This window comes from Sardina pilchardus, chromosome 22, assembly GCF_963854185.1.
Source record: "Sardina pilchardus chromosome 22, fSarPil1.1, whole genome shotgun sequence".
Lineage (NCBI taxonomy): Eukaryota > Metazoa > Chordata > Actinopteri > Clupeiformes > Clupeidae > Sardina > Sardina pilchardus.
This window is the reverse complement of record NC_085015.1, coordinates 7091189-7104797: the sequence shown is the minus strand read 5'-3', so window position 1 is coordinate 7104797 and position 13609 is coordinate 7091189. Positions and strand designations below refer to the sequence as shown.

At 43.8% G+C, this 13609-nt stretch overlaps 1 protein-coding gene across 1 annotated transcript in view; it reads left to right on the top strand.

The window, feature by feature from the left end:
- The window catches only part of LOC134070332 (kelch domain-containing protein 1-like), a 16300-nt gene extending 5471 nt beyond the window's left edge, over positions 1 to 10829 (top strand). Inside the window, exons 5-13 of the mRNA XM_062526645.1 lie at positions 111 to 195; positions 435 to 533; positions 1408 to 1482; positions 2038 to 2096; positions 2886 to 2998; positions 4996 to 5068; positions 5387 to 5471; positions 8520 to 8599; positions 10383 to 10829. Coding sequence (XP_062382629.1) covers positions 111 to 195; positions 435 to 533; positions 1408 to 1482; positions 2038 to 2096; positions 2886 to 2998; positions 4996 to 5068; positions 5387 to 5471; positions 8520 to 8599; positions 10383 to 10527 — 814 coding nt within the window. The 3' untranslated portion in view covers positions 10528 to 10829. The remainder of the gene's footprint in view (positions 1 to 110; positions 196 to 434; positions 534 to 1407; positions 1483 to 2037; positions 2097 to 2885; positions 2999 to 4995; positions 5069 to 5386; positions 5472 to 8519; positions 8600 to 10382) is intronic.
- Positions 10830 to 13609: the final 2780 nt, after the last annotated feature.

Sequence of the window (13609 nt, the reverse complement as noted above, 5' to 3'; positions counted from 1 at the left end):
CACCAGCAGATGCCTGGTGAATTGTGTAATGTGATTATTTGGTCACAGAGAGGCGACTAGAGCTGATTTATGGGACCTTATGTCCTGAGCACTGACTTCTGTGGTTCCAGAATCATCTACTTTGGCGGTTATGGGTGCAAGACGGTGCGGGAGATCAACAATGTCAAGAACTTCACAGTAGACCACACATCCTGGGTAAGCAAGAGCTAGTATCTGTTAGTTGTCTATTTGAATGGAAACGGGCATTGTGTGTTTACTTTGTGCAATTGTCAACACAGGATATGACTATATTTGTTTTTACCCATAATTCTCTCTTCCCTTCGGGTTTGAGTGCTTACATGCTTTAGTTGCCCTCGGATCGGCGTGTTTACACAATAACAGTGCTGTCAGATCTGTGATGTATTTTTAGCCAACACTCTTTTTGGTCCTCGTAGGCCACCATAGGCACGGTGATCTTCAGGTTCTGGGGCTGGAATAATGAGGTCCACATGTTTGAGCCTGAGACGAACACCTGGTCCGAGCCTCAGACACAGGTGAGTTAACTTGGAGGTTATGCTTTCTGCCTGACGGGCGTTTGGAAGCGCAAAGGTTTAATGCGGGGTGACTGGGAAAATGAACAGGGGTGACTCTTTAGAGGTCTACCGCCATTACACTCTTGCTTTGATCATGAACGTGTCTCCTGAAGGCGAAATGCTTTCACATTCTTGCACCCGTCCTGAAACGTTCAAGTTGTGATGTACAATAAATGTTTAACATGTGTTCTTTTTGATAGAGCCAAAACATTTTTGCTACCTTAAAGGGACACTTCACCGATTAGCATTAAGCCTTGTATCTTTAGAAAACCAGTCATGTTTTTGAATGGTCGTGCATCATTCCCTCAGTTTGCCTTGAGATGGGAGAAATATGGATTTCAATGAAACCTATGAATAGGACTTCCTGCTTTCAATGATGTAAAATTGTGATTTTTACATCATTGAAAGCAGGAAGTCCAACATTGAAATGCGTATTTCTCCCATCTCAAGGCAAACTGAGGGAATGATGCACGACCATTCAAAAACATGATTGGTTTTCTAAAGATACAAAACTTAATGCTAATCGGTGAAGGGTCCCTTTAAATGCGGCTAGGGCTGCAACAATTAATCGAGTAGTTGTTAATCATTGAATTAATCTGCAACTATTTTGGTCCTCATCAGTTTGTCATTTTTTTTTTTTTGCTGTTTCTTGTTTGGAATGTGAAGAATGTCATTTGTTAATCGTTAACAGTTAATCATTAGTTACAACCATATTCGCAGCCATTGATTTTCCTTTGAGTAAACCCAGGTTTGTGTGAACGCACACTCATTTGGAGTAGGGTTACACTGACCTGTTCCAAAATCTATCTCTCATTCACTCTTGCTCTCTCTCTAGGGCGTACCCCCATCTCCGAGAGCTTCTCATGCCAGTGTTACCGCTGGCAACAAAGGCTACGTGTGTGGGGGCATGGTACGTACAGGGATCTGGCCAGAGTTCATGTTTGTTCCGGATTGTTCTCAGCATGCTTGTAAAATGATCAAACCGCCCCAAAATGTCAATGCTAGAAGAGGAAGTAGACAGATTGTCTCAATTTTGTTTACATTCCAAGATTTCCACCTCGAAGGGTGGATGTTGTTTTATTTGTTGGGTGCAGAGGAACTACTGAATACATTTTTAACAGATAAAGTGCAGTGTACCATTATCATTGTTTCACAGTTTGTTTTTGTTTTGTTTTGGTGAGGAATTTCAGTCCAGCTCACAGCTAAATGTCAAGTGAAGCATTTATGCAGGATTGAAATACCCTGCTTTGTAAACATTCATTATGTCAACCATAGGAACGAATGAAGGTTATAGTTATGAGTGTGTATACAATTAGTGATGTGCCACAAATGAAAGAGGTTGGAAACTGAAAACAAGCATTGCTGATAATGTGAAGGCATCAGGAATTCCTTCCGTAAGTAAGATCTTGATTTACACACTTCAGAAAATTCAGAGGTTTTGTTTTTGTTTTGTTTTCCAACACAGGATTCCACTGACATGGACCTGCACTGCCTTGATCTGGACACATGGACATGGACCCAGATGTATGTCTTTTCTTTCTTTCTCTTTCTCTTTCTCTCTTTCTCTTTCCCTCGGTCTCTCCTCTCCTCCCTCTCTCTGTCTCTGTCACTCTCTCTCAGCTCCTCCTCTGCTGTGAAGCTGCATGTCCACTGCATAGACGCAAATTACACTGTACCACTACTTTATAAACAGACTGCAGAGAGACACATGACGAGGCTACCAGTTTAGCAGCTCAAGCCTCAGGTTTTGCATATGATCACCAGAGAGACGTGGTGTGAATAAAGGCTGCGTGTGTGTGTGTGTGTGTGTGTGTGTGTGTGTGTGTGTGTGTGTGTGGGAAAGTAAAAGAAAAGTGGAGCAGAGTGCTGACTGCTGCTCTTTAGTGATGTGTATTGCTCTGCCCTCGGGGGGGGGGGGGGGGGGTGTAGGTGAGCATCGTAAATCCCATTGACCTGTTGCTCTGCTGTCAACTGTGTGTGTGTGTGTGGTGTGTGTGTGTGTGTGTGTGTGTGTGTGTGTGTGTGTGTGTGTGTGTGTGTGTGTGTGTGTGTGTGTGTGTGTGTGTGTGTGTGTGTGTGTGTGTGTGTGTGTGTGTGTGTGTGTGTTGCTCCTCTCATTTAGTTTGGTCATGAAAGCATGTTTGTTTAGTGTTCGCTCATGACTACTGAATGTGTTTGCTATTTCAGGTTACTGTTACAGATGTGTGTGTTTGTGTGTGTGTGTGTGTGTGTGTGTGTGTGGCTCCTCTCGTTGAGTTTGGTCATGAAAGCATGTTTGTTACAGATGTGTGTTTGTGTGTGTGTCATCCACAGATACCCCACTGTTGGGCCCCTCCCGGTTGGACGCTCTCTGCACACGCTCACAGCTGTATCAGAAGATAAACTCTTCCTGTTTGGCGGTTTGAGTGCAACCGGGCAACCGCTGAGTAAGTTCAGAGGTCGTTGCTAGAGAGGTCGTTGCAACCAGTTTCCTCGCAACTTCTCTCTTTCTGCAGACCTATTTATAAATCAGGGTTTTTTTCTAATTCTTTATCTTTCTTTCTGTTTAATGACCTTTCTACTTCCTCTCTCTCTCTCTTCCTCTGGTTTGGTCTCTCTCTCTCTCTCTCTCTCTCTCTCTCTCTCTCTCTCTCTCTCTCTCTCTCTCTCTCTCTCTCTCTGTTCCATTCTCACACACGTTGCGTGTGACTTGGCCAGTGTATTTTGCTGACCGTGCATGCGTACTGTGGCCAGAGCGAGGTCAGACACACAGACTGGGGCCGAGTCAGGCTGAAGTTGATTAATGAAAGATAAACACAAAGATCGGAAATTAACCCTGGTGGCATGTGATTGGTTTATTCAATTTCACTTCACTGGAGAGGCCCATTTCAGAGTCTACTTCTAGATGTACAGTAGCTTCCTGCCCATCAAACTCAAGTAGCTTCCATCAAACTCAGGCCCTATGTGTTGTGTCTTGTCTTGTCTCCTCTCTCTCAGCGTGTGCTTCTTCTCGAGTCTAGTGCTGGTTTTAGTTATTTCTTCTCTTATTTCCTGTTATTGAGATGTATTGTTGTGGTGTTTTTTCATGATTCAAAGGATGTATTCATGGTTTCATAAGCTTTATTATTATACGGCTCTTCACAATGCAAGTACAAAGCTCCATTGACTTGAATGGGATTTCCGGTCATTAAAACTGTATAATCACCGCTACAAAGGTATAATGACCGCTGCCAATGGCAACAGGTTTTGTGTCTTTCATATCAGTCCGCAACAAATCCGTTCGCTGGTTGCAATGGAATTTCATTGAAAGTAAAACTCAGCTACGAAGTATGTTGCCAGGCAACACCTAACAACTGTCAACTGTGGCAAACTATTTATTTTTTCTAGCGGAAGCCACGAAACGGTAGTCAAGTCATTGCTAAAGACACATTGAGTTAAGTTTCTTTTCTCATTTTGGCAAGTAGCCGTATGATAAGTGCAATAATGTACAGAACACCGCCGGTCATTATCGGAAAATAAGTACTTTCAGGGCGAAACAAGACCCCTCCGCTTAGGGGTCCTGTTCGCCCTGTCGGTAGGCCTACTTATTTTCCGATAATGACCGGCGTTATATACATTATCCCGTACGTGATATTGGGCCTACTGCATTTGCTGTGAGCGTTTCTGGGCCTACTGCATTTGCTGTGAGCATTTCAAGGCCTTTACATATCTTGAGCAGAACAGACCAACAGTCAGAGGAGTATTATGGGTTTGGGAGAGCAGCGTGTTGACCAGGAGAAGACGGCTCCCTTGATGTTCGATGGTCAATGGTCAAGGGAGAGGTGGGGTCAGAGCAAGGACAGGCGCCAGGTGGACACCGCCGGTTACTGTGCGTTCAGACCAAGAGCGACTTGAGCGTCCAAAATCGCTCTGGACGCCCCGTAAAGGACGCCGTGGGAAGCTTGGATGCTTTGGCCGCTCTGACATAGTAGCATTCAATGTTCGTTGCTGATTCGTTTGGTCGCTGAACCGCGTCATAGCTCATTACCATAAAGTTAAACCACTTTCAACTTTCTCTAGTCGCTCAAGACGCCCAAAACGCGACGCCGACGGATTGGTCGCTGCTGGCAGCTGAGAGAAGCCGGCTTCCATTGAAAATGAATGACTTCCGGAATCTTTGGAAGCTCAAGTCGCCGGCGGTGTGAACGCACAGTTATGAAGTAAAGAAGATCAGAGGAATCCCATCTTGGGTCTTCTTTGCCTTGTTTACCCCTTGCTAACATCTCGCCCCTCTTACTCAATATTCTTAATTTCTCAATACTCTTATTTTTGTATAGGTAATTCAAAGTTTGGGGGGTATGATGACTGTTCCATTATGCTGCCATTGTATCTGTGTCTCGGCCGGAAGTCCTATGGTTCGTGTCTGTTTCTTGTAATGTGCACTCTCTGTCCCCCCTGCCCTCAGGTGATGCGTGGGAGTTTGACACCCGGACCAGAGAGTGGAGGGAGAGGGACCAGCAGCACAGGGACCAGCCCAGGTAGGGTCACTCCCACGGGGGCCGGGGCCGGGGCTGGGGTTGGAGGTGGGGGTTGTAGTCGCTTCACCTTCCACTGAATGGCTCACTTGTTGTTGCACCAGTTTGTTCTGGTGTCAGTGCCTCAGGGGCATCTCTCTTGACCACAATAACTCAATATTTTAATATTATTTAAAAATATTGTTTTTTTTTTACTTGGTTAATGCTTTCCTGTATCTCTCTCTCTCTCTCTCTCTCTCTCTCTCTCTCTCTCTCTCTCTCTCTCTCTCTCTCTCTCTCTCTCTCTCCCTCTCTCCGTCCCCCTCTCTCTCTCTCTCTCAGGCTATGGCATTCGGCTGGGCTGGGAAAAGACGGAGACGTGGTGGTGTTTGGGGGAACCCGAGAGTACACAGTGCTTATGGACTCGGTACGTTGAGGGGGGGGGGGGGGGGGGGGGCAGAGAAAAAGGGTATCCACATGTACTGTATGACTGTATGAAGGGCAGCTGTGCCACATCTTTCACTTTAGACCTGCTGCTTCTGTTTCTTTCTGATTCTTTGTGTTTGTTTGAGTGTGATGGCATCGTCCCTCACAGTCTCATTGTAGATGAAGATGCTTTAAAGGTACACCGTGAAGGTTTAGGTATTTTTGGCGACTACAGAGCTCCCTCTAGAGTTGTGATATATTTATGTTTTACCCTGCTGTAAATAGCAACCCTCTCGTGACTTATTCCCCCAGTACACAATGTAAATTCTTTTGTTGTGGAGGCTCCAAAGAGCTAATCTACTGACAGGGTGATGTTTCCCGATTCTCACGAGATTTGTCTGCCGCCATTCTTGCCAAGTTGCAAGGCTGGTTTTCTCGGTGGCAACTCGTCTCTACGACGTCTATGCTGAATGGCTATGCTAGGTAAACGATCCTCCTATTACAAGTTTGTTTACCATCAAATTGGCTTTGTAAAGGTTATATTAAGGTGACAATCTTGCATAGTGTACCTTTAAATACGACTATGGCGATCAATTGGAGATGCGGGCATCATACTGTAAGTGCATGTGCCCAGCAGCATTATCATTTAAAGAGTTGATTATAACAAGTTTCTTATGAGTATTAATGCTGCATTCCAGACAACTCGGAAGTCAAGAATTCTGACCTCCTTCTGGGAAAGAGTACAATGGAACGTCAATTGAAGTCGGAACTTCAAGGTTGGAATTGAAGTCGGACCTCCGACATCTGATTTGTCTGGAATGCACCAGAAGATAAATACTCGTTCCAAAGGAAATTTGACATGGCCATGCACATTGCCTGCTGTGACCTCTTGTGACCTGTGACGCTTCGCCTTAGCCACTCTGTGGCATTTGACGTGGCATTTGACGTGACATTTCTTTTTTTTTTCCTCGTCTCTTAATTCTGAGGGAATGTGCCAAAGTTCCCCTAGGCCCTTCACTAATGACGTTCTAAACGTAGGAATGAGTCGCTTAAACCTGTTGTGGTCGTAAGAGGTTGTATGTATTGCTCCCCCCAGGTAGGAGGGGATTGCACAACAGAGGCTCAGAGGAATGTAGGGATTTGATGCGTTCAAAAGAAAAATGAAAAAAAAAACGTGGTGCGAGACAAGCTGTTCCACACGAGCGTGCTGGAGATTAATGAATGTATGGATGCCATTCATGTGACTCGCATGGAAACGTGTGTTGTACTTCTGTTAGTTGGGCTGCACAGGGACTGCAGACACTGGAGCCGTATTTAGGCTATAATGAGTGAAAATCTGAGATTAATGCTCATGTAAGCCCTTTACTTCACCGTCGCTAAGCTATGGGGCTGCCTATTGCATCACGTTGCACACTGCAGATTCTGATATGACGTGAAATGTTTGTGATAGTATTTGGTAGGTGGGGGGTGGTTGTACGCTAAAGCAGATATTAGGCTTGATGGAGGTGTTAGTTAGCCTGGCTGGCACCTACCACTTCTCAATGAGACGTGGTGTTGGCAACCAGACGTTCATTTCCTCATATTTGGAAAAATGCCCAGATCCGTTCATTGGGTGCCACGGATGTCTTATCAAATGTGTCTGTGCATACAGTAGCTCACCATCGTCTTGCTTTCCCCCCTGTTCTGTGATTGGTCCCTTATCCGAGGCAAAAATTAGGGCGGTAGTTTTTCCATGCTTCCTTAGCAGCGTGAATCAAATTGCGCGCAAGGCAGCATGGGAACACCCACCCAGGCTATAGGTGTACAGTACAGTAAGTGGTGCTGTTTAGGATATGGTGGTCATCCGCTGGATGTGATGTACTGTATCTGTGTGGCTGAAAGTGAGGGAAAATGTGACCGTTTTCCTCGCGGTGCACATGAACAGAACTTGGCACTTCTATCAAAGTCCTTTTAGGCTATGTACACACGTAGCCGGGTATTTTTTAAAACCGAATATTCGTCCTCCTCCCCTCCGTTTATAAAATAATTTTATCCACATTACCTTGTTTTTGGGGAAAAAAAAAAAACTTCCACACATAACCGAACATCTGCGTTTTCAAGGCACCAAGATCCATGATCTGCAGTTTATATGCATGGTCATGTGGATGACTGGTCCACGTAGACAAATACCTTTGTTTAAGCAGATACCCAACTGCGTATTATGTATTGTGTTGCAACATATTGCAACACATTTTGGGCGTTTATCGGGCATCTCTTACGGGCAAAGCCGCACGTGCGCAAGCCTTCACGACACCAAGCTGCGTGATCACACCACATGATTAGCACAACGTCTTCACAACATATCACATGATTGGCACTATGTATTCACATGTCAACTTTTGGCAGCGGAAGGGGTGAAATATGTATAGACGACTGCCATGTTTGCGTTACGAACTAACCCCATCCATTTGGTTATGGAGGCATAAGCATTTTTATTGTAGATTCTTGGACTGAACTAACCCCATACATCTCTACGAGAGGTTCTGTGAGTGCGGTGTGTCCTCGTTAGACTAAAGTTCTTGGGAGACGGTGGAGGATGCACGTCCTGCTGCTGATCAGAATCTCGTGTCGCATCCTGCTGAAGGGTGGATTAGATTTGAACCACAGGGGCCCACCGGAGGGGAAAATCTAAAGATGGTCTTTTTGTGTGTGTGTGTGTGTGTGTGTGTGTGTGTGTGTGTGTGTGTGTGTGTGTGTGTGTGTGTGTGTGTGTGTGTGTGTGTGTGTGTGTGTGTGTGTGTGTGTGTGTGAAACTTTGAAGCTATTGTTTCACCCTCAGTGTACAGTGGCATTACATTCAGGATGTGTACATTTTGTTCAGGCCAACCACACATTGGTGCCAAATCACTTTGTTTGGCCTCTTTTGGCTCTCAGCATTTTGGTTTGAGCTATGAACAAGAAAATCAAACAATTGGCTGCAGTCTCAGCTTCACCTCCAGGGGGCGCCTGATCAGCATGTCAGTCAGCCCATCCTCAGGGTCCTCATGTCCTCTGTCCTCCCCTCCCGTAGGTGGCAGTCCTGAGGGCGCCGTCGCAGAATCATTGCTCAGACGTGTTGGTCTTCCAGATGCAGCCTTACTCCCTTCTCAGGTAAAATAACAACAAAGTAAAACCTTAAAAACAAACAAACAAACAAACTTACACAAACAAACAAACAAACCAGTCCAGAAAGCAGTCAGCGTAATCTGGGTTTAACAAAGGTTAAATAAGGTGTTTGTTATGTGTTGGCTGAATGTTGTAATAATGTTAGGCCACACTGGGCCACGTGGGAGCCTAAAGTAGTTGTGTACACGTCACACACTGACACTTTTGAGAGGTGTGTTGTGTGAAACCAGGGGCCAAACTACAGCTAGTAAGCCCTGTCACACGCAGAATTTAGATGTGTAAGACTTGCCTTCCTCCTATAAGCTGAAACAGTGCCAGAGAGAGAGAGCTTTCTCTGGCATTCTGACAACAGGGCCTTTAGACATGCAGTGGGTTATAAATAGGAACATTCCTTTACGTTTGAGATGAAGAATATCTGATGGCGGTTAATGAGACTTGGGACATGACGAAGGAAAGGTTCAAAGTAATTTGTTTATGAATATATGCTGTAAATGTTTACTGGCAACAAAGTTGTTTGGTAAAATTATACGTTCCTATGCAACCTGGCAGGTCATCACGGAGAAACAGAAACCGACACATGTTAGGCTATATTTTGAGAAGTTTAATATCGCAGGTTTATAGGAAGATATCTTGCCATCTTAAAGGGACACTTCAGCGATTAGCATTAGGCTTTGAAAACCAGTCATGTTTTTGAATGGTCGCACATCATTCCCTCAGTGAAACCCATGAATAGGACTTCCTGCTTTCAATGATGTAAAATGATGATTTTTACATCATTGAAAGCAGGAAGTCCAACATTGAAATCCGTATTTCTCCCATCTCAAGGCAAACTGAGGGAATGATGCACGACCATTCAAAAACATGACTGGTTTTCTAAAGATACAAAGCTTAAGGCTAATCGGTGAAGTGTCCCTTTAATTTGTAACCGGCTTTTATATGATAATGTAGATCAGCTGTATTATACCCAAAGATCACAGGCCCATTTACAGTAGCCGATTTACTTCTCTACTGTACATGCTTACGAGGGAACACTTCTGAACAAGACACGGCTCAGGCGTGTAGTTATGTTTTGAAACCGAGCTTGGATTTGCGATCCAAGACCGATTTGTCATTTTAAGTTCTCTGCTGCTAAGAACTCAAATCCTTTAATTACATATTTGACCCTTGCTGGCGGCTTGGCCAGAGGAACAGTGTGTTATTTTAGAAGGAAAAAAAAATCTTTAGCCCATCCAGCAGAAGTATGGAATGATTGTTTTAGTTGGGTCTCAATGCAGTCTGTTTCGTGGTGACATGATGTAACTAGCCTACAACATCCTTTTTTCCGCCTTCTTGTGTGGTCCCACTAGCTCTCAAATTCCAATCATTCTGCTTGAATGAATTTGCAAATATTGTTTCATTGTGCTGCTGCAGTAATAAGTACACTGTTAGATCAAAAACATGTGTGTGTGTGTGTGTGTGTGTGTGTGTGTGTGAGAGAGTTTATGGTGACCATCATCTAAGCAGTAGCAGTCAGATCCACTGTGCTCCTTATTCTGTCAGCAGGTGTGTGTGTGTGTGTGTGAGAGTTTATGGTAACCATCTAAACAGTAGCTGTCAGATCGACTGTGCTCCTTAGTGTGTGTGTGTGTGTGTGTGTGTGTGTGTGTGTGTATCTGTCATAATCTTGTGTGATTTTACCAGAGAAACAATTATTTTGTGTGCATGTATACATTTGTGGTAGCCTACCAGCTTCATATCACACCTTTAACACTGTCCCGTGACTCTGCAGGTTATGTGAGAACTGCATCGGACAAAATGACACTGTTCTGACAGAACAGGTGTCATGGCTACCACGGAAACTCAAGGCCAGCATTCTGAAGAGGATCTCGTACTACAGCGCAAACACTGAATGTCAGCAGAAACAAACCCTCTAACGGACACCCTTGATTAACGGCTCTGGCACAAATTACAGCACTTTAGTTTGTCGGTCATTTTTGTAAAGTCTCTTGTGTTTTACTGTTTAAATTTTTAAGTATGTTTAACTGTTTTTGTCATTTTTTTGGTCATTTTAAAGGAACACTTCTGTTTAATGTTGTGTAGGCTAACAGGAGATTTAGCTGCACATGAGAAAACACTGCCGGAATGGTTTGACTGTTAAGGCACACCATGATATTGTATAATAGTAAGATTGTTTTTTGAAACTGGATAAGACATTTAAATAAAGATATTTTCTCTATGAACTAGTCTTTTTTTTTAATGAATTTCTTGGAAATAAATTTCTTGGAGTTGAGATGTACACAACTCCGATGGCATCAGAATACTTAATGCCAGATGACTGCATTGCATGGATATCTCTGAGATTCTGATACCTTTTCAACCATGGTGTAGCCTATGCACAATTCCGGGTTGAAAATGTATCAGAATCTCAGAAATAATCATGTTATGCAGTCGTCTTAAGACAGGCAGGCGACTACCTCAAGTGGAATCCACCTAATGTGTTGGTGTCAGCAAAGGTGGTAGCCACAAGTGAAATACTTAGAAAATGCAGAGGATAGCCGCCCACTCTCGAAACCAATTATATGGAGCCAGAGTGCTCCGTCTGCCTTCTCCAGGCATTTGATTGTGCACCAGACAAGAGACTGGTCCTCTGTAGAGTATCTGAGTGTTCTCTGGCCCCGTGATGCATTACTGGGTCACAACCTTTTGGTTTCAGCCCTGAAATGAACTTCCTGAAAGGTCCTGTGTGGTTTTTCCTGACCGAGTCTGCTGACGTCAGGACCAGGAACAGCAGTGATCTGTGTGTGTTCTATCTGTCTGCATTTTTAAGGAACGGCCTTCTCCCCTCCACCCCCCCAGTCCCATCTGACAGGTTAAGTCAACAGCACGTTGAATAGATTGTACCGTGGGTCTTTAGGTGACTTAAATTGTTCTTTTTGGTTGTAGCTGTACTTTCATATTTCCAGTCAGACAATATAGCTGACTTATGGCTAAAGCCTTTACTGTTTCTTAGAGAGGAACTATGCAGGATTTGTGGCGATCTCTTTGCTGTTTTCTCATTTTACGCTTGCAGGTTTCTCTGCAGAGCTTCCCCTACACTGCCTACAGCTTTAGCGTAAAACTTTGTTTGTCATGCCTCTGGCTCGGTGGCACAAATGTGCAAGCGTGGTTTTTCCGCTCACAGGTGCTAGAGGGAAGCGAGACTGCCATCACTCAGCCCGGAATAAGTCAAATTACCATTCCAATGACTCCGAAGATGATCAGTTAAGGTAAATTAAGCTAAAAAAAACCTTGCACAGTTCACCTTTAAATACATACTGATAAAAGAAGTAGTCTGTGGAGTTGACAGTAATACACAGCAAGCACCTCCCTGTTGTAACTTACCAGACGATGAGCTTTGGGTTATTGAAAAGCAGAAAACCATGAAGTGCACTAGACCATGGCACACAGACAACCAGTTTCCTGGTTTGTAAGCACTTAATCCCAATCCTTAATCCCAAATTTGAAAGTGCAATAGTCTGTTATTTGTTTTGTATTGACAGCGCATGGATGCGTTAATTGTGATAAATGGCATCTCCATGTCTCTTCTGACTTCAACTATTCACTAAACCAATGGTAGTCAATGCGAAATAAAACAACAACCACAAGAAATCAGATATTTCAAAGCACCAGAGTTTAGAACAGGTAAAATAATGTTAACAATCTGTGACACTTCACTGCATTGGTACAATGGAGGCATTCAAGGCAACAAGGACCAATCACATCGCTTTATTTCATTGCACCATTTTATTTTTCAATATAATGGATTGGAATGCTTCATTAAAAAATAACAATGGAATGATAAGTCATTGGTTACGCTACGCAGTGGGGTTTTGGAGCTTTTTTATAAAATACCGTTTCACCTTTTTATGACCGACCTCCAGCTAAGGTCACAGGGAGGTCGGTCTGAAACAGCAATGCACTCTGTCACAAGGATTCAATTTCTTTCTTTTCATATATAAAACCATCTGATTTTTTTTTTTTTTTACTTATCTATTTGGTATCGTTCCCGATCATCCCTAAAAAGTGCATCATTACGTGTGTGTGTGTGTGTGTGTGTGTGTGTGTGTGTGTGTGGGTTTTTGGAGGGGTTTGGCTGCGCTCCTCCAACGTTGCCTGGCATGGATTCTGTTCAGTTAAGACATTATGGGCTGGATCCTCCAGTGTACCGACCAAGTATCACCAAACACTAGGAAGTGGCGGAAAAACTACATTACCCAGCAGACACTGCAGCCCATGACCCTACTTCCTTGCCAAGGTCAAATCAACCCAGCAAGACTGAATGTGGGGACCCAATTCACATTGTGCTCAAATATAGAAACATAAGCCGTGTCAAAACAAGGATACAACAAGGGAGCGACAAGTGACAAAAACAGAAGAGCCGTCGAAGCTTTGCATTGCGAATAGGTGCGTGTCAAAGAGAGAGAGAAACTAAATTGAAAATTAAGACAAAGTAATGGCAACTGATATAAAAGGCATTGGTTTGTGACTGCCATCTGGAAATGGTGTTGGCCCTTAATAGCACATGGTTCAACTGCCATGAACCATAGCTTTCAACATTTTCCCCCCGTATACTGTAGTTAATATGACTCATTACAAATAGCAAAAGAGCAGAAAAACAAAGTGAAATTAAGTGGTGAACTAATTATTTTCGAAAAACAGACCAAGAACAGAAGTCGTCACGACAACCTCACTGTACACTGCGGCTTTTTTTAACGCTTTTTTTCATTTTTAAATTTAAATTTTTCCCCAAAAAATCCTCCAATCCAGCCCTTAAATCTCTCTTCAGCACCCCCGCCATTTCCTCTCTCTCTCTCTCTCCCTCTTCCAACACTGAGGATCACTCATTGGGTGCCTCTCATTCAGCGTTTATACGTCCTCCCTCGCTCCTCGGGCCTCGATCCTCACTGATCTACATAAAGAAAGAGAGGAAGGGATAGACTATCCCATTGTTGCCGCCCCAATCATTCTTCATGTACA